Raw genomic sequence first — 26350 nt, 5'->3', positions numbered from 1 at the left:
GACAAAACGTTGAGGTTGTTGAATATTTCAAATATTTGCAGAGATGCCAACTATTACGATTCAGTCGTAATAATTACGAATCACCCATCATAATTACGCCTTTATGAATCACACACCACAAATTACGATTTTTTGTTGATTTTAAATTTTTTTTTTGCTAGGGGCTTTACGTCGCACCGACACAGATAGGTCTTATGGCGATGATGGGATAGGAAAGGCCTAGGAGTTGGAAGGAAGCGGCCGTGGCCTTAATTAAGGTACAGCCCCAGCATTTGCCTGGTGTGAAAATAGGAAACCACGGAAAACCATCTTCAGGGCTGCCGATAGTGGGGCTCGAACCTACTATCTCCCGGATGCAAGCTCACAGTTTTCAAAAGGATATGCAGGAGATACCATTATAACTTGAATTCTCAGAATATTCTTTTCGGATTTTTCAGAAATCTTTTAAAGCCTTTTCATGTCCCTCGTTTAAGAATATTTCGAGGTTTTACATGGCGAACGCAGTGCGTGCTTCCAGTACCGAAAAAATAGGCAACTGAGAAGTAGTGTATCTTGCGGAGTTGTTGCCTTTGTTCATCACGTGATCTGACTTCCATGCAAGTATGTAGTTCTTTTGTCTTTGTTTTGGCGGCAAAGTGGTGACAAACTCTGTTTCATGCTGAATACTCTGTGCGTGACTATTGAAGAAATATTTTTTTGCAATTTTGCTTGCCAAATTTGCATATATTGCTCTTCTGGGATATGTGCTAATCGTGTGTTATGAAATACAAAAGGTTTGAAATAATGAAGCAGTTTCTTATGCAGGAAAATGCATGTAATGACGTTACCGTGACTAGTGACGCTAGTAATAAACCAAAAATAGTTCAAAAATTTAGGGAGGAATACTAGAATGAATGGCCCTGTTTACTGCGTTCCTCAAAATCTCATTCGCACGTGTTTTGTAGTGTGTATAGACGCGATTTTTCAGATGCACATGACGAGGAAGAACAAGACAGAATTCCATGCTAATATGAACTCCGAACTGTTAAGTGCTCTGTTAGTGCAGATGATGCACATAATATCAAAAGAAAAAGCATGTCACCAATGTACGTTTACCAAACAGGAACTACAAACTGCTAAGGGAGCAAGTACAGTACTCAAGAAAAGAAATGATCCTTCAACCTCCACTCAGATATGTCCTGCAGATCACCTGTTACTTTAGCAGGTAAGAATCATACACTCTTTATATGCCAGAGACGACAGCAAACTCCTTTAGACTTCATATTAGACTACATGCTGCAGCAGCTATGAAAGTGATATTTGACATCAAGAATCTAAACAGACTATCTCTCAAGACGGCCATTACCCTGTTTGACGCAAAAATAATCCCTATTTTAACATATGGGCTGGAAATCATTTGGGATAAGCTAACAAAGAATGACCTACACATTCTAGAAAAAGTCAAAGCCCGATTCTTAAAGACAACCCTGTGTGTGTCTAGTTTCACTAGATCAAGACTGGTTTATGAACTTGCAAAGGAGCCTTTCCTAATTGAAGATTTGGGATTCAAGCTTGCTCTACCTTATACAGACCAATGGAAGAAACTCCTGGACGAAAGTGTGGCCAAAAGGAATGATATTTTTCCCGAATTCTATACGACTGAAGCAATGACGAACAGAACATGGACCAATACAAACCAGGACCTCCGACATTTTATCAATTCTATGGCAATTCATGGATACCACTACAAACTCTGCAAAACCAGGATCTTTCATGAACCGGACGTGAGTTGTGTGTGTACACTGTGTAATTTGACTTGTTCTCGTTACCATGTCGTGGAATGCTCTAAGAGAAATAGGCCTATAATTGACTTATGTTTAAATGACATGTAATTGCTTTATATACACAAATTGTGTGCTATTAAATTATATATATAAATTGTTACATATGGTGGAATTGTATGTTGTCCATTGATTTTTCAATGATATGCAAGTTAGTAAGATCTTGGGAAAAAAAATCTGTGGCCTCCTCCCCCCTCTTCACCCCCGGTGCCCTAACGGGTTCATTACGAATTGCGTTTCTTGAAAGTTGGCATCTCTGTATTTGGGAATTGAAATAATGCAAGATGCAAGGTTGGGTAAGGTGATCAGCAAAGCAAAGCAAAGCAAAGCAAAGCAAAGTCACCTCTGTACAGGCCATGAAGGCCCTTGGAGGAGTGGAAGGTAAAGGCTTCCACCATTGTTAACCTCGGCACGTGATGGGGTAGAGTGGTTAGCTCTACAACCGGCCGCCTTGGCCCCCAGGAATTAACCTGGTGCTCATTTTTGGTGTAGGTGATCAGCAGAAGGGTATAAGTGGGAAATGCATTTTACCAGACTGTAATGAACTTGATGTGGAACAGAGAAGTTCTTATGAAATTGAAAGAGATAATATAGAAGATGTACTTAACGTACGCATCAGAGACTTGGACTGAGTGTTAGAATTGAGAAAAGTAAATTGAGATTGTCTAGACATGTTATGAGAATGGAGGACGGTGTAATAAGAATAAAATATAAATACTGAAATAAATAATGAGAATTGCGCATCTGCAAAATACTTGCAGAAATAAATAATTTTGTTCAGCGTGAATTAACTCCTTATCCCAAGGCGACAGTCATCAGGCTGATGAGGCTCCAAACTTGCTTCATTACCTTACCTGCTACTATTTAACCCCAAAATTTACCATAAGTTTCACTATTTGAATTTACTCCAGAAACAACACAACAAAACAAAAAACACAACAATCATCACGTGATGATACCAATTTGTTTTGCTGCTTACAAAAACTGATGAATCCACAATTTACGAACCACTAATGTACAATATACCAACAATTTAGGTACACTCAGTTTTGTTATACATCTTTACTTATAACATACCTCAAGGTAATAGTTTGATAGGTACTGCCTGATGGTACTAGACTTCCACTTTTTCTGGTAAGGATAGTTGCGACAACCTTCCTTACACTTGGATGCCCCCTTCTTTGTGAAGATCATTCCTAAGCTCAATTACACACTTCATCTTTACTGATGCCTTGAGTCATCTCAGCTTCCAACAGCTATTTTCAAAGGTTGGTCGGGCTCCTCACGTTGCTCCAGGACACTAATATACACGAATCACCTCCTTAGATCACAGACGTATGTACATAGTTTTGAAAGCCAAGCTTCAGAGTGATGATCTCGTATAGATGCGATTGCTGTCCCCTTTCTTAACCTCCTTTACATGAACAAAATAACACCATCACCATGGAATTGAAGTTAACATGTATTATGACTACATGAGGTAAAAAAAGAAATAGGTCACCTCGCTTACTGTGTGAATCTATCCACAACTTCATGATGTAAAGTCAATGAATAACGAATGCCATTTTGAATCATTGAAGGAATGACCAAATCCATGAATGAGCAAATGAAAACCATGTAACGTCTTCCACAGAAAATGAACTTGTAATAATCTCGTAATGCATCTGTAATGAAGTCGTAATGAACTTTTAATGAATCCGTAATGGCATCTTAATGAACTAGTACAGTAATGACTCCGTAATGCCCTCGTAATGAATCCATAATGATTACACAGGCCTGCAAATTTGAAGGTTTTGAAAAATACAAGAGAAGATTTTGCTCATTTCTAGGTTATTTGGTGTGCTTATTTCAAAAATGACCTCCATTTTATTTCCATTAACATGTCATTTTTTTTTTTTGTAAAATCAATATCGATATTTTGCTAAAATCGAGAGCAAAAAAGTTTCCTTGAGTTTAAACTTTTTACATCAAATTATGGTGCAGTTTCTAGAAGAAAATCATTAATATACATCTTTAATTTGTTTTTATGTAGGTAATTTAAATAAAGTGGATAATTGATCAACAGGAACAGATATTATGTATGTTTACATGAAAGTTCAAAAGAGATTTTAAAGTGAGCAAAAAACAAAACACAGTATTCGGGAGATAGTAGGTTTGAACCCCACTGTCAGCAGCCCTGAAAATGGTTTTTCGTGGTTTCCCATTTTCACACCAGGCAAATGCTGGGGCTGTACCTTAATTAAAGCCACGGCCGCTTCCTTCCCACTCCTAGCCCTTTCCTGTCCCATCGTCGCCGTAAGACCTATCTGTGTCGGTGCGACGTAAAACAACTAACAAAAAACAAAAACAACCACCCCCTGTTGGTGGGGGATGCAGACGAAGAATACGCGACTAAAAAGGGCGACCAAGGGATGATGGTATTAGAACCATGAAACTACTTGTGATTATTACCATCACGTGGGGAACACCATAGGTTGCCTTTACTTGCGAGTAGTACCACTATGTCAGGTACACAATAGATTTGTGATTAGTAGCAACAGAAGGTGAGTCTGTATGGGTTTTCCAGTACCCATGATTAGTACCATTGTGAGAAACACCACAGGTCTGGGTGTTGCCTGTGATTAGTACCACTATATGTGGGTCTGCGTTGCCTGTGATTAGTACCCACCATATGAGGAACACCATGGGAATACCGGCGCCCGTGATTAGTACATTAGGTGAGGAACACCATGTGTTTAATTTGCCTACGAGTGACGCCATTATGTGAGAAACACCATAGGTCTGAGTTATCTGGTGCGACATACAATACTTTTGATTAGTACTGCAACATGACAAATACAGTGCCATGGTTCTACTTTACTAGCAATAACTACCATTATGAGGGGCCATTGACCTGGATTTTGGACCCCTTTACACAACAAGCATCCTCAATTCAGGATTGTGCTTTTGAAGCAGTCCTTTGGTTAGTAACAGTATTGTTTATAATAGTTTCTAGGTCGGATCTACTGATTGTTTTAAATTCATTACCATCCATTCATTCTTCATCATCAATTTTTTTTATTCTGGTCAGTCGGTGATTTTGAACTTTAAATTGTCATTACATTTCGTCTCATTTTGTACCATTAGGGGCGATGACCTAGATGTTAGGCCCCTTTAAACAACAAGCATCATAATCATCATCATCATCATCATCAAAACAAAACAAAACAAACAAAGTTTCTATTTAAGTATGTGTTCTTTTTCCTTTGAAACTTATTTCGACGTTCTTCTGTTATGTTCAATCTCAGGCCTATCTCGTGTTATCATCCAACAGTAGTCGGCGAGCATCTTCTTGTCCCATCTTCCTTGATATTTGCGCTCAATATCTTTTATGTCTTGCTGGAACCTTTCACCCTGTTCTTCGCTGACTGCTCCTAAATTTTCCGGGGAAAAGTCCACATGTGAACATTAATCCGGCAAGAAAGGTACAAAATTCCAAGAAACATTTTATCAGATGAGCACCTGACTAATGAATGATATTGACAATATGTTCCAACATACACGTTTTTAACCTCTAAAATATTACCATCCAACCATGCTTCTTTCTAATGAAATATCCAAGCCCATCAAGATCGGCATTACACCACAATTCCGTTTGTAGCTGTCTACACGACATAAGTGACCTTTGAATGAACACAATTCATCCATACAGTTGGAGAAGTTCCAATTTACACTTTGGGTAATTTCTAGTCAATGTGAACACATTTGTATAAAATATCAACGTAATGATTCAACCATACAGTTGGAGAAGTTCCAATTTACGCTTCGGACTATTTCTAGTCAATGTATGATAATTTTAATTGTTTCCCTGTCACAAATTCTGGATTTTAATTAATGTACACATTGTAAATCTTTGTAATAATAATTGTAATAATAATTTCATGTGGCTATTTCTAGACGAGTGCAGCCCTTGTAAGGCAGACACTCCAATGAGGGTGGGCGGGATCTGCCACGTGTAGGTAACTGCGTGTTATTGTGGTGGAGGATAGTGTTATGTGTGGTGTGTGAGTTGCAGGGATGTTGGGGACAGCACAAACACCCAGCCCCCAGGCCATTGGAATTAACCAATGAAGGTTAAAATCCCCGACCCGGCCGGGAATCGAACCCGGGACCCTCTGAACCGAAGGCCAGTACGCTGACCATTCAGCCAACGAGTCGGATATGTTTAAACATAAGACAATTTGTATTTAGTTTTAAGTTCTAATGTTTAATTGGTTTAAAGACTTGACCTTAAAATTATTATTAGGCTGAAGATGCCCAAAAATAGGGCGAAATATGTTCCTAATTAGTATATGTAATTCATGTGGGATTTAATCACTGCAGAATATAATTGTATAGAATTAAATTTTATTCTTGAAAGAATTTTCTTATTGCTATTTTACTCAAGCTATAATCTCATCTGGCACTTCTTTATGTCTCAGGCATTCCCATATGTGCTTACGTGTCATTGTGTCACTTTAAGACACACCCCTACAATACGAGAAGCAGAGATAAAGCGACTGTCAGACAACTTCATGCAAGCTACACAACGTGACTTCCTCCTAATGTCTAAAGGGTTTCAACACACTCACTAGCCGCACACTTACTCCAGAATCCAGTTGAACTACTCTTCAGGCTTACACGGAATAACTTCAAAAAGCTTCACAACATAAACAACATACAGCATGTTTATACATAGATGAAATAATCCGTTATTTAATGAAACTCGACCAAGCTCTTTACCAGCATCCTTGCCATCCAACCGGCACTCCGCTTTAATAGGATTCTCATTCTTCAGGAAAGTTATGTTGATCTGTAGAATATTTGGGCCATCCCAAAAACCATATAAGCTGAACGTATTTAATCTCCTACAAATGTAAAAAGAAATGTTTAAATGTTATGATACCAACTTTTGTATTATCTCCATTCGACGTGGACATGAGTAGGAAGTCCCATTGGATCTTTAAGACTAGATCGGCCAGTTCATTTCCAATTGTACTAAATGTATATACATTAGTGTAAATTGTTGTAGAAAATAGTTTTTTTTTAAGAATAGCTCTAGTACAAGTTAATCTCCTAATAAGCTGAAAAAAATGTATAGATGTTTCATACTGTTTTCATTATCAGCATTATAAGAGTTGACACTCAGTATTATTTCCATTGGACCGGGCGAGTTGGCCGTGCGCGTAGAGCTTGCATCCGGGAGATAGTAGGTTCAAATCCCACTATCGGCAGCCCTGAAAATGGTTTTCCGTGGTTTCCCATTTTCACACCAGGCAAATGCTGGGGCTGTACCTTAATTAAGGCCACGGCCGCTTCCTTCCAACTCCTAGGCCTTTCCTATCCCATCGTTGCCATAAGACCTATCTGTGTCAGCGCGACGTAAAGCCCCTAGCAAAAAAAAAAAAAGTATTTCCATTGGATGTTAACATGAATTGGACGTCACATTAGAACCTTAAGACATGAACGACTTATTCACTCCAAATTATGACCTTAACGTTCATGTACTTCAGTGCAAATTTTTTATATAAAAAGTATTGATTTATGACTAATCCTAGTATAGCATCCATTCAGAGCTCTGACTTGGAGTAGAATTCATAGCTGCTGATGCCTGCAATGACAGGCGAAACATGTACCATACTTAAACTTAATATAATTGCAGTGGTATTGTCCTAAAGACTTTACAAGTATTGAATAGATGGTTTCAATAAATTAATGTTTATCATTTAACAATGTATACCTTGCCGCAAGTACATGGAGTTTTGTACACCCCAGCATGTAATAGTGGGGACAATTTGTTTTTGCTTTTACCTAAACTGTGAGCAAACTGTTAACATTTCATTTTTTGTATCCAGGCCACTACAAACTTGGCAGGTATTTTCAAGCAAACTAAGGATATTTTATCATGTCATGGAATATTGGCGATGAGAACTTGAATGAATGGCTTTTAATTTAAGAATTGTGTCTCTATGGTAAAGTTCAATTTGACAAGACATCATAAGCTCTGACAATATGGGGAATAAAGATTTTCATTGTCAGTAGAACTTGTCCAGGCATCGGATTTTTCTAGTGGTGTGGGGAGGAATTTTAAATAACTTATGGATTTTCCTGAAGACAAGCTGTAGTATATGTCATCTAGGATTCAAGAATCAGAGCCCAACTGTCACTTGAATACAAGAGTAAGGCTTCTCTAATCTACTGTCTTAACTCTCACTTTCCCATTTTTGACAGCTGTGACATATTATGGACTTGAAACATCTTTTTCAAAACCATTGGACTGAAGCTTCTTGCAGGCTCCTGCAGCACAATAAATTGTTTTGGCAACATGCTGATCATAGGTGTTATAGTATATGTGCGAGTGCTGTGCAAGATGGTGCTAGAGAGAGAGAGAGAGAGAGAGAGAGAGAGAGAGTGTGTGTGTGTTTTTCTCTCTCTCCTTCACCAACAAAAGATAAGGGTCTTTTTAGACGACATTTCTTGCCCAGATACATTCTGGTCCGCTGCTTTGTCGATTTTTGCAGCATCATATACATGGGATCATAAAACAAATTTAGTAATCATCCTGCTTTTAATTCTGCATTTTTTCTTGAATCCATGAATCGATGCAAGAGATGCACAGAAATCACCCCTTTATAAGCAGAAATCCTTGTGAATTTTCCATAGCCCACAGTCGGAAGTCTTCATCACTAACATTTCTGTTTTGGTTTCCTAGCCTCCTGAAAGAGAGAACTTCTCAGATACATAATATTTTTCTTCCAATTTGATTTCCTGACTTATTTTCCACCTTCTTCCACATTAACCAAGCAAACTTGCTTTTGAACATTTGTAAATGACCACTGCTTCTTGCCACCTTCATTAATCCAGAACTTCACAGTTTTTTTCTTATAAGTATTGCTGATTGTGGGCCCTTGGGTTTCTTTTCTGGACTAGGAATATAACTGGAACATAATAACTTACATGGAGACAGGCTTGTTTTATTACAATATTCTGGGCATTCATGTTGGCGTCTCGGACGTGGTTCTTCATTATTGCTTGTGGTTGGAGAATGAGTTGAGCGTTCAAAATCACTGCAGCTGTCACTATCATTGTTCTCATTTATATCAAGAGACGGCTCCTTAAAACTATGTACGCCATTTTGATTACTGTCAGTGAAATCAATTACAAACTGACCCATTTCTTCCTTTTTCTGAATTTGTTCCTCCCATAGAGAGAAAATCCTTTATTGTGGAAATAACTCAATGCAAACTGTAACAAGACCCCCTCCCCATAAGGAGTACATTGTGACGATTCTCTTTTATGTTAAACAACTCTCAGAGTAGCTATATTACTTCCTGTTAAAATTATATAATAGAATTGACTCTCTGGCTTATCTGTCTCCACTCCTCTTTGCATGTTCAAACATCAAGAAGGTGATGCTCCATCCCACCTGACCAGCAACCAACTGACGACCCTCTCGGGGCGAGCCTCCTATTTATAGGCAATCGAGGCTCGCGTGTACTGTGGAAAGCACTGCCCGAGATGGTGCGTCAGCCGGATTATCGGCAGATGCGATGGAGCACCACGACAGGGTACCACCCATCTGTACTGCTTTATTCAGTAATTGTATATACAAGTCAAGAAGAAATAGGTTGCAATGGAGAACAACTCCGCGGCCCGACTGCAGAGTATATCTGGCCATGGAGCTGTCGGTACAAACAACAATTTGATCATAGTACTCAGTCTCTGGTTCTTGTAACAAATGGTGGGCTGCAAGGATGGCAGCTGCAGTCTCGGCGATGTTGATTGTTCGGGGCACCTCGAAGGCCTGTGCCCATGCGATGTTCAGTTGTGGGCAGACTGCTGCCACGGACCTGGGCGTGTCGTATGAGTAGATGTAGATCTTCCGGTGAGCTGGGGCCATCCGGCGAGGAGTTGCTAGCAGGTTAGGGGTGAGGAGCCGTCGGACCCAGAAGAACTCGCCTGACAATATGTGCTTGGCAGGGAAGACAGGCCAACCCATCACCCAGCTAAGCCAGGATAGGTAGCCTGCTGCCTGTTGGAGTTGAGATGGGGTAAAGGTATGTAGGTCGCGCACAATGAGGCGAGCACGACGCTGGGTTTCGTAATGCATGGTCACCTCCTGACTAGGAATATCAATGGTTACGCCTAGGTAGGTCAGAATGGGCATCGGGTGCAGCACCGACTTGCGGTAATTCAGAGTAATACCAAGGATGTGCGTCAGGTAGGTGTCGATCTCATGCATGAGAGCATCTGTGAGATCGGGACTATGAATGAGCCAGTCGTCCAGGCCAGGTAAGGGATCATCTGGACTCCGAACTCCTGATGTAGAAGCTGCTGCACTGCTACGGCCCAGCGTTGCATGATGGATGGGGCCAGGCTATGCCCCATTGGCAGGCGGGTCCAACGATACCGGACCCCACGGTAGAGAATTCTGTAGGGGTGCCGGGTATCGCGGGAGAGTGGGATCTGAAAGAAGCCTGACCGCAAATCGAGTTTGCAGGCCAGGTGATCCATGGGTATTGAAGTGAGAGCCTGCGCTGGGCCTTTAAGAGAAAAGTGAGGATGATCTATGAAGGGGGTCCAGGCGCTAAGGTCATATATGACCCGCGCCGCCCCTGATTCCTTGGGAACGAGGAACAGGGGGAAGGCTGGCGAACACTCACCCCGTTCGATGATTCCCGCGGTAAGAAGGTCGTCGATGGCTTCATCTAGCATGGCCGAAGGTCGCGTAGCGCGGAAGATCGCCGGTGCAGCGGCCGGCCGAGGCAAGTAGATGCCTCGGGACAGGATCTGCATTGCATAACGGCCCTGGGTAGTGTCCAGGTACGGGACTGGCGCAGCGACTGGCACGGCCAGGGAGTCGTAGCGCTGCGGACATTGTCTGGTCGGTGGAGCACCAGGGAGTTGCTGCGGTGGAGGCTCCGGCGGCGGACGGGGGCGCAGCCAGGGGCCACTCCAGTCGGCTACGTCGGTGTCGAGAAGGTCATCGTCGTCCTCGTCCGTTTGTGATGCGGGGTTGTCCTCATCTGGTCTCTCTGGGGTGCCAGAGCGGGAGTCATCACCATCCTCATCCCCAATGATGTCCCAAGGAGCTGACCGTTGACGGAGGACATCGGGGTAGAGCGGAGCTGGATCTGGAAGGTCGACTGTGGAGTCGTCGTCTGGTCTGAAGCTGGTCCAGTAGTCTTTGAGTAGACTATGTAGATCGGGGGCGGGTGCGTAGGTGATGTACTCCCGTGTCGTCGGCGAGTGAGACCGCTCTAGGCGACTCACTCCCGGCCCCCCCTCCGACCAGGGGGCCCTACGCACCCGATGATGAGGCCTGGACATAACTAGTCCTGAAGATGATGATGCTCCATCCCACCCGACCGGCAACCAACTGACGACCCTCTCGGGGCGAGCCTCCTATTTATAGGCAATCGAGGCTCGCATCCTGGTAGACTGGCAGCCGGCCAGCAACTACGGTCGCCCAGTCCAACCAGTTACAGTCATATATAATTTATATGTGTAGTTTGGTCCTGGATTTGTCAGTCTTCCAGTTCAAAGTGGTAGCTCTTTTTTTTTTTTTTTTTTTTTTTCAAGGAGTCTCCCCTCAGCATATGGAATGAACTGTCAGAATTAGAGGTATTCTTTAGCATGGAAATTATCTAAGTTTCCCTCGTGTGTTACATTCTATGAGTTGGTGGTAGCTACCACATTTCTCTTTTTTACCAGAGATGAATCTCAGCAAGAAGAGTATTTTCCACTTGATTCTGGTTTAAACAAGCTGAATTGAGTACCTTCTGGTAGTTCTGAAATTAGTTCCATAAAAACTGAGCCACTTACTGCTAATTCTGGTATGGTGTTTCTAGTAGCTGCTACTTGGTAAGGTTCTCCTTGAAGTCGATATCAGAAATGAGTCGATAGAGATGCCTGAAACAGATTGGTCTGCTATGAATGTCTTGCTTGATGCCGTGTCTTCCAAAATAGGGGACTATTAATTCATCCACAGAAAGGTGCGTATCACCAGAATAATACCAAAGCCAGCTTTTATTTGGCATAGTCCAAATGGGATAAAATTTTTCTGAAATGTTCACTTCATTATAGATTTGCATTGCCGCAAAAATATATAAATATATATCTAAGAATTTCTTCAAACCAGTAGCGGGACGTTGTTTGTGCTTGCCTCAACATTATCTACAATCTTCATTGATTTCCCAGTACATTCTTGTCCTTGCCATCATTGTGATTAAAAAAAAAAAAAAAAATTGCAAGGAATAGCTGCAGATTTTTCATTTTTCATTGTAAGTGACGTATTACCTTTTTCAGCAGAATACTGAATTGAGCTCTGAATGATATAATCAAGTCCCTCATCAAATAACTTGCTCATTGTTCAGAAAGTTTGGTCGAGTACACTCTGGGCTTAGCTTGCCCACAATGTCACGTTTTTCCGTCACCCACTGCTTTAGTTTTACTTTCACGTGATTAGATGTGCTAGACCCTGCCTGATGATGATGATTATTATTATTATTATTATTATTATTATTATTATTATTATTATTATTATTATTATTATTATTATTTTGTTTTTGTGGGACTGCCTGTCATCGGAATTACTGGAAAATGTACATGGTACTGGACCAACTGCTCCGTCACTAACTTGACTTTCTTCATTTTCACTCGGTACAGCATCCTGAATATGGATTGAACCATTTTCAGATAGTTTTGTCAGCTCCAGCCCGAAGCTCATTGGCAGAGAGACTGCTTATATCCCTACATGACTCATTACCATCGCTATCAAAAGCATTCAGATATTCATATCAACAGATGTCTACAGTGGGCAGAGATGGGTTAGTAAGTCGCAACATTCAGCACCAAGAAATTGGAAGTTCCTGCAAAGCAGTATTACTTTTACAAATGAAATGCATGGCAATGAATTGTATGAGCTAATAAAGCTTCACAAACCAAAGGTTAAGAAGTGTGTGTTGGATAATATTTTAAATGAGTATGGTCACACCATACTTCATTTACTCGCCTATCATCCAGATCTCAATGCCTTAGAAAAGATGTTGGATGATGTTAAACACGATGTGTTGCCAAGCATAATGTGTCCTTCCGGCTGAAAGATTTGTGGCAGATATGTGAGCAGAGATTTTCAGAAATGGGTGAAGCAGAATGGGTCCTGAGTGTGTCAGCACATAAAACAAGTTGAGCAGGAGTACATATGATGTAAAGGATTATTGGAACCAGAAATAGATCGTCTCTGTCTCAGAGTAAATGATGACAGAAACAATGTGACCACCCTACGCATGATTTATGTGACAGTGATGAGTGGGACTGAAGAACTTGAATACCAACAAGAATATTTTAGTCTGAAACACAGTAATATATTACTAAACATCAGATCAAAAATTAGATGTATGGCTTTTCAGGCGTTTGCTCTATTAACCAGCATTTCGTCTTAGGTCTGACACTAGACTCGTCAGAGTGGGATGTGTCAGACCCTACCCACTGATGCTGGGGTGTATGCAGGTGAACTTATCTCCCGTATGCAGTTATCAGACTGTGCCTCATAAATAGGCTTCTGATAAGTTCATCTGCATACACCCCAGCATCAGTGGGTAGGGTCTGACACATCCCACTCTGACGAGTCTAGTGTCAGACCTAAGACGAAATGCTGGTTAATAGAGCAAATGCCTGAAAAGCCATACATCTGATTTTTGATATGGTCTATTGGTGGAAAAATATCTAATTCTCTCCATGGGAATTTAGAATTACTAAACATATTTCATTATATATGGGTATTTTTTTATTTCGTGTACCACATGCCCATTATTATTAGTAGTAAGTATGGTATTTCATGGGGATCACTCTGCTTTATTTACAAAAATTAAATCGCTCCACTGGCTCTTTTGTGGACAGTTCCAGGAAGTTTGGACTGCTGGAGCAGTTTGTGATAGAATGCTACACTCAAAACTCGCGGCCAGAGATCTTAATTATTGAGGTAAATAATTTACTTTTATGAGAACTTATTCTTCTTGAGGCGCCTTCTCCTAGCGGAGGTTGGCGGTCCACATAGCCAGCTCCGAACGTGATGTTGCAGCATCAAAAGCATCTTCTGAAGTGCAGTCGTCCTTCAGCCACGAATTCCTCCTCCTGTGTACAGACCTTTTCCCCTGTATCTGAAAGCACCCAAGATATTCGGAGTAGGTGACGATAATTTTACGTTAAACAGAGCCATGCCATATGAACTTAAAGGGATATCCTTCAGGATCTTTAATGCAGTGGTTTCCAGTTACCTTCTACATCCTAATGCTGTCGACCAGTTGTAGGTTCTTCCGCCTTTTGGGACCATTTCCTGTCCCAAGGAAAATAGTGCCCTAACCTCTACCCACTCATCCACCCTCAAGAAGACTGTTGGCACTTGGTAGAGGGGATCTTCTTATACCAGAAGATATTCGGTCTATGAGGACTAGGTCTACATTATTGATCTCAAAATAAGGTTTCTAATCTTATGCTGATTTTCTTTTTTTGCTACAAACTATAACATATTGAGGGCTGCTTCTTACAGATAGGTAAGCTCACTGGACAAAAAATTAGTCACCCCTGGAGAAATAATTACAAGCATCATTTAATACTGTGTAACTCCACCTCTGGAATTGATAACCATCTGGATTTGGTTAGTCCACAAGGTTGTGCAGGTACTTTGCATCCAGGTTAAGCCTTTCCCTGAGGATTTTATCGCGCATTTCCACCAAATTGCGGGGATACTGATGTCGGTTTTTTACCCGCTGTTCCAACATGTCCCACAGATTTTCAGTAGGGTTCAAGTCAGGTGATTTTGCAGGCTGATTGAGATGTAATAGGGTGGGGAAGTGTTCATAAAACCAGTCACATATGCGCCCAGCCCAATGAACTTTGCTATTGTCATCGTGAAAAATTGGGGTATCAGTAGCATACTCATAATGCAGATGTAGACTGGAAGGAAACTTTTGACCATCCAGAATGTTTAAATGCTGGTACATGTTAGTCGTCACTGCAGTGAGCGGGCCCAATCCGTGATACAATACCCCCCCCAAAACATCACAGACCCACTTCGGTTTGAACCTGACCTTGGACACTACCGGGATGAAATGCTTCATTTGGCCTTCAGTACACTCGACGACATGCGTCATTGGAATACAGGTAAAAACTCGATTCTTCAGACCATATCATGTTCCACCAGTCAGTTACTGTCCATGTTCGATGATTTCCAGCCCATTGAAGATGCGCAGCTTTATGTGCCTATGTGAGCAATGGCCTATTGTGTGGTGACTGACTCCAAACATGCAGTTCCCGTCGCAATGTTCTCTCGCTAACGGGTTGGGATGGACCTTCATTCACTGACTGCAGCAATTCCTGTTCACTTTGGAAGCGGCTCTGGTACCTTTCGGTCAGGATATTTTTTCAACCATAATTCTGACATCGTGTTTCGTGGTCATGGATAGTATACCACTGCTTGTAGACATGATGAACAGTCCACTGTGAAGCACCAATAAATCCAGCAACTTCACGCACCGTACGGCCATGGGCATAGCGAAATACGATTGCCCCTTTTTGCCACTCTGTCACATCCTTACATCTACCCATGTTGACATACACTGTCTGCTTGAAACATCAATGTCTCACTGAGCACTACTGCCTTATGTTCACATAGAGGCAGTGCACGTGCGGTTGAGCACAGGACTTATTCGCTGCGCAATCTGTACAGGCTTAAGGATCCATCTGTGCGCGCTGGCCTTCTAACCCCAACTTGGCAGGTTCGATCCTGGCTCAGTCCGGTGGTATTTGAAGGTGCTCAAATACGACAGCCCCGTGTCGGTAGATTTACTGGCACGTTAAAGAACTCCTGCGGGACTAAATTCCGGCACCTCGGCGTCTCCGAAGACCTTAAAAAGTAGTTAGTGGGACGTAAAACAAATAACATTATTATTATTACCATCTGTGCGTGCGCACTAGGGGGACTAGTTTTTGTCTGGTGAGCTTATATACTGTTGCTGACTGTTTTGTCGAGCCTCTACAGTTCTCCCAAACATACCTGGGTTTAACCAAGGTAAGCCAACAAAACTCTCATTTGGCCACTGCTTGGCTCCCTTTTTATCTACACTTAAACCTTTCTCAACAAATGCTTTAAACAATGATGAAAACTGCATGAAAATCTATATGTTGGTTTTTGTCACCTTCTGTCTTTACTTTTTGAATATTAATGTGATATTTGTTTTTTATGTTGGTATTTTGCAGTCTGTGTTAGGGCAGAGAACAAAAGAAAGTCAGACACTGATCCAACAGGAAGGGGAAGTGCTGACTGGATTTACTTACTATTATAGCAATCACGCTTGGAATAATAGCTCAGTGACTTCAGGCTGGCTGGAAGAATTGCGAGTGGCATATTTCAGTTTTGGAGTTTTCGTATTGTCAGCGCCCTTATCCATATCTTGATCTTGGTTTGGAGTCCTACCTACCTACCTACCTACCCACCTACCTACCTACCTACCCACCTACCTACCTACCTACCTACCTACCCACCACTTGAAACAAAATGTTTATACCATAGTTTCAGTTCTATGCAGAATACAAGGATGTCATCGTGTACAACAGCTAGTTTTGTAATATGTACTGATTGGCAGAGACATAATGTTATGTTCTGCATGCTGTTTTCTTTGCATAGTTCTTCGAAGTTCCAGTCCTTGGTAACAAGATGGAGACATTAAGCGAGGAGCAGGTGGTGACTCAGCTTTGTGAAGTGATGTCAAGCTCACCGCCACCGTCTCCTCCTGTGGGTGTGCTCACTACAGAGAACAGAAACACTTGGGGAAAGGCGTACAAGGCTCTGACGAAAGGTATTTATGTCAGGTGAACTGCCTCTGTCAATTCTTAGTTAAGCTATCACTAGAGATGCGAATTATAGGCATGAATAAGTTACAGTGCAAACGTATTTAACCAAGGCGTAAATGTCATATATGTGCACGATGGTTCTGCAGTGAGATTTGCATAAATATTAGTGATCTGAACTATCGGAACCTCTAAAATTTATGAAATTCACCGGCATAGCTATAGAGTGGCTAGATTACACCTGCGCCTTTTTCAAATACGCTTGCGTTCTAACCTATTCAAGCCTATAATTCCCACCTCTAGTTATCACATACACGCACATCATCATTATTGTCATATTTCCTTGTTCATTTCTTTCCTGGTTGGAGCTAATATAGTTCCTCTACACAACTTGACATCTACTACTGGGGTCAACTGCATTAAATCTGTTCATCTTATTGTTGGTCTCTCAGTCCAGTGTCAGTATTTAACTCTCTTTTGTCTTCCTTTCACTGCTCATCTGTTTGGTGTATCCAATCTTGTCTCTTCCATCTTCATTTGCTTTTCATACGTCATCATTTTTAACTCTGTTCCTTTTTGTCTTCTGAACCCTGCTCTTCAGAAACTTCATTTCAGCTTCCTGGATACAGCTTTCATTAGGCCAAAATGTCTGCCCAAGAGAATGTTGGCATATCTATTGCACAGCACGTTTCTTGCATTTCTCATTTGTATTCTCCTGCATGTGCCACTAGATCCTTCCCTTGTATTCCCTTTCCTGTGATCATTACCATTATTTTATTTTTCTGTCCACTGATCCTCATTCCTCTTTGTTCAGTCCTTTATCCATAATACACATAATTTGAAAATTGTTATGGTGTGAGACAATTTCAAAAAACAACCAGGGTTTGGAAATACCAAAAACATCAAATGGGGTCACTTTCAACAGGGTGCTAAAAGAAGTTTACTTAGAATATCAAAAGAAATAAAATGTTGCAATACCGCGGAAAACCTAGAAAAAGCTACAGACGAACTAACTCATGCCATAATCAAAATTTCTGAAGCAAATCTACCAAAAATATCTCAGAAACCTCCTAAAAATTTCTGGTGGAACGAAGAGCTAACAGTCATGCGTAAACGTGTTCTTGCTTGTCACAGACGTTATAAACGAAGGCGTTGTCCTCTTCTCCGTCAGCGATACAAAGAAATATATCTGGTAGTTAAGGAAGAGTACAAGAATTTGATAATAAGAAGGAAATCAGAAAAATGGAAAGAATTCTGCTCACTGCCTACGAAATGTAATCCTTGGGGAGTTGTTTACAAATTAACAAGAAAACCTGAAAACTTTAATAATACTATTTGCTCAATTGAATCAGACACCAGTTTTACAAAATCTTTCTCCGACACTGCTGATGTTCTTATCAACTCTTTCTTCTCCGAAGAAGATGACGACACAGAAATGCAAAAGGCCATTAGATTATTTTGCACTCTGCCTCCTATTACTGCAGACGATGTGCTTTTCACCCGCGAAGAAGTAGAACGAATAATACTCGCACAAAATGACAAGAAAGCATCAGGCTGGGATGGACTATCAGCAAACATTATTCAAAATATCCACTTGTGTTTTCCTTCCCTGTTTGTCACCCTTTTTAATAACTGCTTGGTGTTCAGCCTCTTCCCTACATCTTGGAAAATTGCAATTGTTAAAATAATCCCTAAAGGCATTATTTCAAGAATGTTTACTGCCAAATCTTTCAGGCCTATTTGCCTTCTTCCAGTTCTGGAGAAGATTTTTGAGAAGTTAATAATCGATCGGGTCATGAACCACTTATATAGCAACAATCACTTAAGTCAATTCCAGTACGGATTTACTCCACAAAAATCGACTGAAGATGCTGTTCTTAGTGTAGTAGAATGGACTGAGACTGTTTTCTCCATGCATGAAGTAGCTATCCTAATATCACTGGATATCTCCAGTGCATTTGATAATGCCTGGTGGCCAAAAGTTCTAACTCAATTGAAAAGAAAGCTCTGTCCCAAAAATTTATATAAATTAATACAATCTTATTTCCAAAATCGGAAAGTTAAACTTCAAGTCGGATCAGCAGTTTCTTCAAAGATCCTGAAAAGGGGTTGCCCACAAGGATCTAGCTGTAGTCCTGGTTTTTGGAACATTTTATACGATGACCTTCTGATTTTACGTCTTCCTGTTGGTTGTAAAGTTGTGGCCTACGCTGATGACGCCCTTCTTTTAATTACAGCAGATAATTAGTGGGTTCTGAGAGTAAGAGCAAATTTGTCTCTTGACATTTTATTTACTTGGGGTTGTGATAATAAATTACAATTTAATCCCCAGAAAACAAAGGCCATGCTTGTTACAAGGAGAAGGGAACTAAGAAAGCCGAATATTAAAATAAATGGTCAAAATATCACTATTGAAAATCATATTCTTTATCTTGGAGTTGTACTTGACAAGAAGTTAACCTTCAGGGCCCATTTCAACAAACTACAACAGAAAGGCAGTAAGTGTATGCAAGGTTTGGCTATTGCCTGTTGCAGACCTTCTTGGAGACTAAATTCAGAGGTACTAAGAATTATTTATGATACAGCGTTTGTACCTCTGATATTGTATTGTGTTTCCTCTTTTCGAATGACACTTGAGAAGAAATGGGCTCAGCATAAATTGATGCAAATTCAGAGAGGATTTGCCCTTAGTATTTCCCGTGCTCACCGCACCACCTCTACTGATGCAGCTCTTCTTATTGCAGCCATTGAGCCACTATTTCTGACGGCGATAGCAAAAGCTGAACTCACTTTTTTGAAAAAAAACAAAGTGTCACCAATGCCCATTCTGAATACCACTCTAGAGCAACCTTGTCATTTTCTACAGTCTGATCACCCAAGTCTCTTCAAAGACTTCATTTATGAAAATTGTTCAATTACCCATGACTGCTTTATTTACACAGATGGATCTCGCATACCAAGTACAGATGAACAGGACAGAGTTGGATGTGCCTTTGTTGTTCTTGAAAACGATTCTGAGGTGTTCTCATCTCAGTACAAACTCTCTTCCACATGCTCTATTTTCCAGGCTGAACTGTGGGTGATCAAGTCTGCGATCGAATGGTGCAAATCTAACAATAAGAAAACTCGGTTATTAAGTGATTCGCAAGCTGCGCTGAATGCAATAAATAATAAATATTGCGCCTACCCCGCGTCCAGGTCGAGACACACAAGATCCAGGCTAGCTCAAATATGATCACATTTCTCACTGTTCACAGTTTACGGGCTATGGGTTCCGCATTAGAGAAAAGATCACCGATTTATACTAGTGGAAATACCTAACTTACGCAGAAGGACGTCTCCTACCTGTATTCCTAGTTAGTATCCACCTCCGGCTTTCGAAATTACCAAGTTGTTAGTACTTACATTTAAGCAACTATTCTAAAAGTAATTAAAAGAATGGTTAACTTTTACTATGCTTCATTTATTATAAATCAAGAAAAGTCAGACGCAAAAGGTTGTCAAAATTTTCTCTTTGAAATAGTAAGTAATGAACGTTGACATATGTCTTGAAATTCATTTTGAAATGTTAAGTTAGAGACGTTGTATCAAAATAAAATCTCAAGTTAGGATGATTAAAAATGAAAAAACATTACATTAAAAGATATTAATTGAAAAATACTAGATTGAAAATATCTGATTGAAAAGAAAATAATCTAAGTTAGACAAAGACATTAGATGCATCTAATAAAACGAATTAAAATTATTTTGAAACATACTATATACACTGTCGTAGATTGAGAGTTTTTTAAATGTTGGACGCAGTTTCCATACTTGGCAATGAATAAATTAAAAATTGGAATCGCATCTTTCATTAAGTAAATTCTTGAAAAGTTGTTCCGAAAATTCTAGTTGCTTTCATCTCATTTCGTTAATTCATTGTAATAAGTTAACTTTGCTTGACTCTAACTATTTGTGTCCAAATATACAACCAGATTGACATAAGAAAATATCTTCAAAAATATTTAAAACATTTAACATATATCGCATTTTCCAAACATGTTCTCATATTTCTTGGCACTTCTTCTTGCAGAAACGACAACTCCCTTGAAGTCAATGTATATTCTTAAAATATTATGATCAAACATCATATCTAGAAAATTATGCAAATTATTCTCTTATTTGAGATGATTAATTAATTCAAGTACATATCTATGTCATAACATAGTGCTATCAAGTGTATCTGACCATCACTCCATCAAATCATACCATAATTGGTTGGTCTACCTTGTGAGAAGACTTCACTTACTACCAACAACTCTTATTTGTGAAGTTAAGTCACCAGTGATATCGGGTAATGCATTGGAATAAACTTCAAAGCCTCCCTAATATGTGAGAAAATTCTTACAGTTAGAAGAAATACACGGATGTAGGCTAATTTAATATCATCCTCCTCATCGTGAATCATTTGGTGGTCTTTAATAAAAATATCAACATACGGTCGGCATTGAGATCGTATCCTACTTTACTTATGGCTCATTCAAGGATAAACGGTCGACTGAAGCCAAATTATATTCATTAACTACCTCAAAAAATACGTAACTTGGAATACTATCTTCCTTAAAACAAACTATGACCACACTCACGAAGAACAAAAATCATCACCAACATTAATCATAATGACCTCATATCATTATTCATATTTAAAACCATCACTTCACATTTCATATCAGTATAGCATTTCACTACACAGTAACAACATTAACTCATTCCAACTCGACGTATTTCTAACTGTCATCATGGACCGTGTTCCTAACTACTCTGTCATAGTCTCAGTCTTTTAATAATTCCGTAAAATATTACCATATCCTTCTATTTAATAAACATATCCTACATACGATCTCATTTCCACTATTACTGGATGTCGTAAGTTCTCTCATAAACCTAATATTTATCGCAACGTCGTATGAAATTCACTAAGAGATAAAAAGTTAACCTCCTCTCATATTACATTGACAGCATTACGAATGGATGCTTTATTATCACTGGTTGACTGTATCCTACACATGGATTTGACATTTAGGTCCGATGAATATCTATCAACCTTCAATTTTAACGTAAGAAATTTCATTATTCCGTATTGAACTAAGAATTACAAATAAATAAAGTTTTGGTATTTCCACCTATTCAATACAAACTTTAATGCTGTATTCAACTACAACATTTATATAATTATACCGAACTAGTTTCGACACATAATAGTGTCGTCCTCAGCTGTAATTGAAAAATAGGCATACATACAATTCATAATAAGACTTAAAGTAAGGGTGTGGAAAAACTATTTAAAACTGTTTTGAAAATATTAACACATTAAAAACATTTATAACAAGTGATAAACTTGCAAGTCACTTATATGTTAATAGAGTTCATTAAGGTCTCTTTATAAACAGCCGGTTGCGATGTTATTGAATTTGTGCTCTTGATAAAATGCTGTGTTTCATTCATGTGTATAATGCAGCAATGTCTTAAAAGTTGTGAATGCTTGCAATTTTTAGTTTATGTCCTAGGCTTATGAGGTGGAAAACATTCAGATGGCTTCTTAAGATCTTACTAGAGCGTATGTTTCTTAGTTCAATATGGAACCTATAATGAAATGAAATGCCGTTAAAAAACTTACGTTGGAATTGTTTGAGTCTGTACAACCTAAATGATAAAGATTAAATGTTTTTAAAGGGGGAAGACTCGCCTCAAACTGCCGTAGGACGAACCTCTTGTTAGCCACACGCTATGACCGGCGAGACAGCATTGACTGTGTGTTTGCAGTCAGACGATATTAGGAGGGGGGAGTAGGGGCGGGCCGAGGCGGCGCATGTGGGGAGAATCAGGCGGGCGTGGGCTGCAGAACGAATACCGAGAGAACTTATTGCGTATTATGCGTAAAATTAAATTCTTGTTTGGAATCTGGACTTTATTAAGAAATGTTATCAAAAAGTCGAAAAGGACTTTTGGAGTTTCAGAAATATCATTAAGATTAAGACTGGCATTAAAGTATTGGTCTGTATGAATGTAGCATAATTCCGTAGGGTCGAGTAATGGTCCTTTACTCAAAGATTCTAGTATTTGGATATCGTGTTCCAAATTTGTGAAATTATGTTTTAAATAATGTATATGTTGCCCGACAGCGGAAAATCTATTATATTTTACTGCGTTGACATGCTCAGCGTATCTAATCTTAAAGTTGCGCCCTGTTTGCCCTAGGTAGGCGCTGCCGTAGTCATTGTATTGAAATCTGTAAACACCTGAACTTAGATAAGGGTTGGATTTATGTAAGGTAGCTGTGTTGTGTAAAACATCGGAACTTTTATTATCCGTTCGAAAAGAAATCTTTACATTGTTCTTCTTAAATATGTTGGTAACTCTATGAATGCTGTTATTAAACGTAAAGGTTGAATAAGAATTATGACTTGGTTTATCCCTAATGAGCTTAGTTTGTGGGCGATGTTTAATCTTATTGATTATGCCTTCGATAAAAGAAGTCTTGTAGCTGTTAGCATGAGATATTTTACGGATAAAATTCAACTCTTTATTTAAATCGGTTTTTGACATTGGAATTCTAAAAGCGCGTTCTACTAGGCTGAAATAAGTGGCTCTTTTATGAGCTTGTGGGTGTATAGAGTCATGCCTTATGGCTACGCTGGTTTGTGTTGGCTTCCTATAGATGCTGAAAGAAAATGACGGGGGCTGTCTCTTAATAGTTAAATCCAAATAGTTAATTGATCCGTTATTTTCAGTCTCCAAGGTAAACTTGATGTGCGGGTTTATGTCATTGAGTTTATTTAAAGTGGTCTTAGCATCTACTAGTCTTTCGTCTAACACTACGAATACGTCGCCTACATACCTCGACCAATAGTGTATATTGTTGAACGTGTTCTTGTTATTAATCACGGAACCTTCCAAAAAATCCATATAGATTTCTGCAAGTATCCCATGGATATGTTTATAAATCGTGTTGTCGAAAGTGAAATAATTGTTGTTGATTAACAACTCTATTAAAGTCCTGTATCTCTAGTTCACTAAGGTGACTATAAGTTTTTAAATTTTTATATATGATTGGTATTATTTTACTGGTATTAACACTTGGAAACATGTTAACCACGTCGAACGAATGTATTGTGTGATATGGTTGTAGTTCAAAATTACTCAAATTATTAACTAATTCATGGTATTCTTAATTGATTTATTAGCACTAAATCTACAATGTTGTTTTAGAAATTTCTGAGTGAACTGTGCTACTTTGTAAATAGGACTTGGTCTGTAATTAATTATCGGTCTAATGGGGATTCCGGTCTTGCGGATTTTTGGAAGGGCTTTTACTGTTGGAAGCCCTGGGTTCATGTTAATTAATTTGTTTTTTTCTTGTTCTGTAAATAGAAAATTTGTTTTCTTTAGTGTTTGTTTTAATTGTTTTTGAAGTATCTGTGTTGAGTCTGTCTTAGTCACTGTGAAAGTCTTATCTAACCTAACTATGGTATACGTCTTCTCGTATATAATCATTTCACTGACATTAATTAGAATAGCTCTTGCAAAAATAAATAAATTCTTACTTGTATGGTTGACTTAAAGAAACCTATCTTTGCTCTGCGTCTCCCGTAGTCGTCTCATGTCCGGGTGGATGGACATGCGGGCACAACTCCTGGCATTTCCCTCATCTGTTTGGGAACATGTGGGCCTGTCTCGTCTGGTTACCGGTCCTTATGGGCTGGAAATGTCATCCTGTGTCGCTTTCATCTAAGTAGTCTTGCCTCCATTTTCTTAATGCATGCTGCTGGTCTCTCGAGCAATTGGAACAAAACAAGACGTCAGTTTGGTTAATGTCGTCATCTTATGGATATGCTTTTCTACCATCTGCATGTGATAAACGAATATTGCTCTTAGAAAAGTTAATCTTGGAAGTATTCTAAAATTTGGAATATGTAAAAGTGAATATTCCAAACAAATTATGGTATTTTATGTGTCTATATATTTTTCTTCTCTCTCTTCTTGTCGATATTACAATTCTTTAGCCTCTCAGAATTGATGGTATCAGCTAATACGTCGTCTTGGGTTTATATCGTGTCGTAGCAATGTGGAACTCTTTATATTTTACAGTGCGATTTAATTTCGTGGCGTGAAATATTCTGTAGCGCTAATACTTCATAAAATAGTTGTGAACGAAAGCTTCACTCCATTTTATGGCTAGTATTCTGGTGCAATGATGCTTTTGTTCCTCTTATGAATGACCATGACCTTCTTCTATGCGAATTGAATGTTAAAATTTTAATAATAACTCTTAACAATCTTCATGCGTCATTCCTTTCCACTGCCTACTATATTTCTTTTTCGCCAAGCGCTTGACGAAAACATTACTCCTTCGGCTCATAGTAGTATTCTGACGCTTTAATATTGACGTTCTGATGACTTAAACTCCATTTTTGTTCCGATTGGATCTTGTCGTGAACAGTGAATGGCACAATATAATCTGAATCCAATAGCTGTAGCTATTAGAACCACAGCTCAACAAAGTTCGCACATCTGTTTTGACTGGATTCACGGTCATTGTGGAATATCTGGAAACGAGAAAGCTGATCTACTGGCGAAAGCAGCAGCTACATCTAATTCGGAAATTTCTTATGACAAAACGTCACCTAGCTACGCTAAAAAAAATCATAAAGAAGCACGTAATCCATCAATGGAACAACATTTGGACTTCTTCGACTAGAGGCCACGTTTGTAGGATGCTAAAAGGTTAGTTTTTTCCCACCTATTCAATACATTAAATTTTATAAATTAGGAATTTATTGTTGATTCCACTTGAGACATGTTTCGCCCTTCATTGAGGGCATCATCAGTCAAAATATCACCTCAAGGTAAAAAATCAGGTAACTGGTTAGTAGTTGACGGTACAAATCAATACATATTACTAATACAATTACAAAAATTAAGTATGGGAAATAGTTGTACAAAAGTGATGGTTGAACATATAGGTTTATAGATGAAAAGTCAGCACCAATGCCTAAAATTAACATAGTAGAGTTCGGCAGTGGTGCTCTGGAGAAACAGTTGACGCAATCATAGGGAAATGAAAAGTTAAAAAATATTTACATTAAAACAATTAAGGGAGAAAAGGTGTAGTGTTCGGCGTCAATGTTTGTATCCAAAAATTAATGTCAAAGGTTAGTAACTATACAGTATTTACATTGTTCAATTGAACAGTTGAGATAAAGTTTTAAAAATATTTACATTATAACATTCAGCGTAAATGTTTGTAATAAAAACTAATGTCAATAGTTGGTAACTATATAGTAATTACATTATCTAATTGAATAGTTGAGAATTTACAAATATATACATAATTACAAAAGAGCAGCTGGTGTGCAAGGATAAAATATTTTTTTTTTAGTACCAAGTGCGTCCTGATGTTTTAGAGGTTGGAAGAAGGAATTAGTATTGACATTTCAGAAATATGTAGAGCAGTTTAATTTAGTTAAAATCACCGGGGGTAGGGAAATATTTCATAGTCAAATGAGGTTTTATAGGCATCAAGCTGGAAGTTTTTCAGTTGCAGTGCCGAGATCGGTACGGAGACTGGTCAGTGTGGATGGAGATTCATGGGTATTCCGTGCGTTTGAACGGCAACAATGGTG

At 39.3% G+C, this 26350-nt stretch overlaps 1 protein-coding gene across 5 annotated transcripts in view; it reads left to right on the top strand.

Annotated features, from left to right (window-relative positions):
- The window catches only part of LOC136871792 (carnitine O-acetyltransferase), a 219798-nt gene that overhangs the window by 67272 nt on the left and 126176 nt on the right, over positions 1-26350 (top strand). For all 5 annotated transcript variants that reach the window (XM_067145382.2, XM_067145385.2, XM_067145384.2 and 2 more), the window contains exon 7: positions 16525-16696. In XM_067145382.2, coding sequence (XP_067001483.2) covers positions 16525-16696 — 172 coding nt within the window. The remainder of the gene's footprint in view (positions 1-16524; positions 16697-26350) is intronic.

Source organism: Anabrus simplex, chromosome 4 (genome assembly GCF_040414725.1).
Source record: "Anabrus simplex isolate iqAnaSimp1 chromosome 4, ASM4041472v1, whole genome shotgun sequence".
Taxonomy (NCBI): Eukaryota; Metazoa; Arthropoda; class Insecta; order Orthoptera; family Tettigoniidae; genus Anabrus; species Anabrus simplex.
The sequence above is the reverse complement of the archived record's forward strand: the minus strand, read 5'-3'. Positions and strand labels throughout refer to the sequence as shown.